Genomic DNA, 2435 nt, shown 5'->3' with positions numbered 1-2435 from the left:
CTTTAAGGGCCAAGTGCTTGTGAATTATTAAAAGCATTCCTGTCCTGGAACTAGCTCTTGTAGACCAGGCTGGCCTCTGCCTCCCAAGTGCTGGGATTAAAGGCGTGCGCCACCACCGCCCAGCTTCTTCGTGGATTTTTATGTCTTTTGGATGACCTCTTCTTTAAGGGCCAAGTGCTTGTGAATTATTAAAAGCATTTCTGCACTGGTCTTTCTTCCTTCCTCCCTCCCTCCCTCCCTCCCTTCCTTTCTTTCTTTTTTGCTCTTTTATTGTGTAGTGAAGTTACTGCCCCCGCCCTGCTGAGAATCTTCAGAGGGTGTGATTGTTCCTTCAGTGCTACTGGTGACTGATAGGCCAGGCACAAACATTCATCCAAAGTGGTCCTAATCAGAATTCTGAATGCCTATAACTTTGCCCTGCCTGTTATCTTTCAGGGTCTGGCAAATATTTCTAAAATCACTTATTTTCTTTTTCTGACATCATCTTCATGTATTTAAGTCCATGGCACCTGTGAGATGCTACCCTTTATTACTTCATGTTATTGGCATGTTGCCCTTCAGAATTGAAAAGGGAGTTAAAGTGGATGGGAACCAGCCTGAGGAAATGCTCAGAATTCCCAGTTAAATAAGAGCCATCTTCAAAATCAAAACAAGGAGAAACACTTGATTTTTCTTCCAGTGTCACTCACCTGTTGAATGTTCTGGGCACGAATAGAAAGACTAACCTATATGAAGTTGTATTTATAGTTGTTTATAGATGGAGGGGATTATCAGGAAAAAAGCTTTAAAATGCATTGAAATACCTTCAGGACTCAGCATCATTTCTTGTAATTCAGTTTATCAAACTCTATGAACAATTTGATAGATAGACAAAAAGAGAGAGTGGTTCAATTCCTCCAGAACATTTCAGAAATCAAAATCAAACCACTTGCCAGGGCTTCAGGAGCAGTTGATGCCCGTGGTGTGTGCCGAGCTACGTGGCTGGCGTGTGCCGAGGTCACAGCATGGATCCTCTTGTCCTGTCATCTGGGGGAAGGACTGTGATTCCTTTCTCCATCGCATTGCATCAGACACATACTTGGACAGACAGAGTTTACAGTCTTAGACCCAAACACGATGCTACTTCTCTTGCATTTATTTCAGTTCTCTCTTCTCGGTGTTCATTGCGACTGTGGAAAATGAGAAGGAATGGCCTGAATGGGCCAGGCACACCAGTCACCTGCTAGCGGTGCCTTATCAGTTCCTTAACAATTAGATTGGTTTTCCCAATGGTAGTGGGATTTTTCTTTGTATTCCCATATATTGTGGTTTTACTGCACTTTATACCTCAGCAGTCATTTGGATGATAAAACACCACACCGAATAAAACAGTTTGAGAATAGGCCTGATGAGTATAAATGTTTGATAGAAGACGAAAGCCAAATTTTCCAAGGCAAGTAGGCAGGGAAGGAGACCTGCCCCTCCTCCTTACTAATCTCATTTTCCTGTTCCTGTATTTCAGATAGAGTAGTTAGCAGCATGGGCATTGGAGTGCAGATGCCTAGGTCCAATTACCAGCTCTGCCACTGCCAGCCTGACAAGCTACATAAACTGAGCTCATTCAAGTCCAAATGAAAAATTTATTAGGACCCACTTCACAGGGTTGTTAGGAGTTATGAGTGTGTATTCCAAGTTGGTTTAGGCCTCGACTTAGTATAGCTGACACATGATATCCGTGTTCAGCTCTTCTTACTCTGTATATTTTATAAAAGGTTTCTGATTATGCTGAGTACAGAAGGACATCTGGGTTCTTAGTGGATTTCCAATGAAAAAGAGATGGGCAAGAGAATTGTTTCCAGTAATTTTATTTGCTTCTCTTTCTGTTGTCTTATTTTTTAGGGCATTGCTCCCAAACTAGAGTTTTCTACAAGGACAGCCATCCGAGAATGTGTGTTCCCACAGAGAAACAGATTTTTTGTAAGTATAATGAAAAGGGCAATGACAGAAATGACAAGAGCCCTCACCCCTAATTTAAAGACTCTTGGCCTGAACTCGGTTTGCTGAGTTTACATGAAACTGAACATACTGTAACCTGGGCATTTTTTTGCTAGTGTTAATTTCTATATTCAAACCATTTGCACAGGCTGTCCCATTAGAGTGCATTTGCTGTGTGTTCAATGGAGCTGTTCAAGAGAATGATGGTTAGTGATGGTGTCAATCAGAATGGGAGACCGTTAGCGCCTCCTCACCCCACCCCCTACCCATCACAGACACACCAAACAGAATGGAAGACCATTAGCTCCTCTCCTCCATCCCCCCACCCATCACAGACACACCAAACAGAATGGAAGACAGTTAGATCCTCCTTACCCCCACCCTGGACCCATCATAGACACAGCAAACAGAATGGGAGACCGTTAGCTCCTCCCCTCCACACCGCCCACCCGTCACAGACA

General features: G+C 43.3%; 1 protein-coding gene across 1 annotated transcript in view; it reads left to right on the top strand.

Annotated features, from left to right (window-relative positions):
* Spata6l (spermatogenesis associated 6 like) overlaps positions 1-2435 on the top strand; it is a 43124-nt gene that overhangs the window by 24463 nt on the left and 16226 nt on the right. Inside the window, exon 6 of the mRNA XM_026781412.1 lies at positions 1879-1956. Within this exon, the coding sequence (XP_026637213.1) occupies positions 1879-1956 (78 nt within the window). The remainder of the gene's footprint in view (positions 1-1878; positions 1957-2435) is intronic.

The sequence above is a fragment of the Microtus ochrogaster genome, chromosome 8 (genome assembly GCF_000317375.1).
Source record: "Microtus ochrogaster isolate Prairie Vole_2 chromosome 8, MicOch1.0, whole genome shotgun sequence".
In the NCBI taxonomy this organism is placed as follows: Eukaryota; Metazoa; Chordata; class Mammalia; order Rodentia; family Cricetidae; genus Microtus; species Microtus ochrogaster.
Note: the sequence above shows the minus strand (reverse complement) of the source record. Positions and strands in the feature narration are given on the sequence as shown.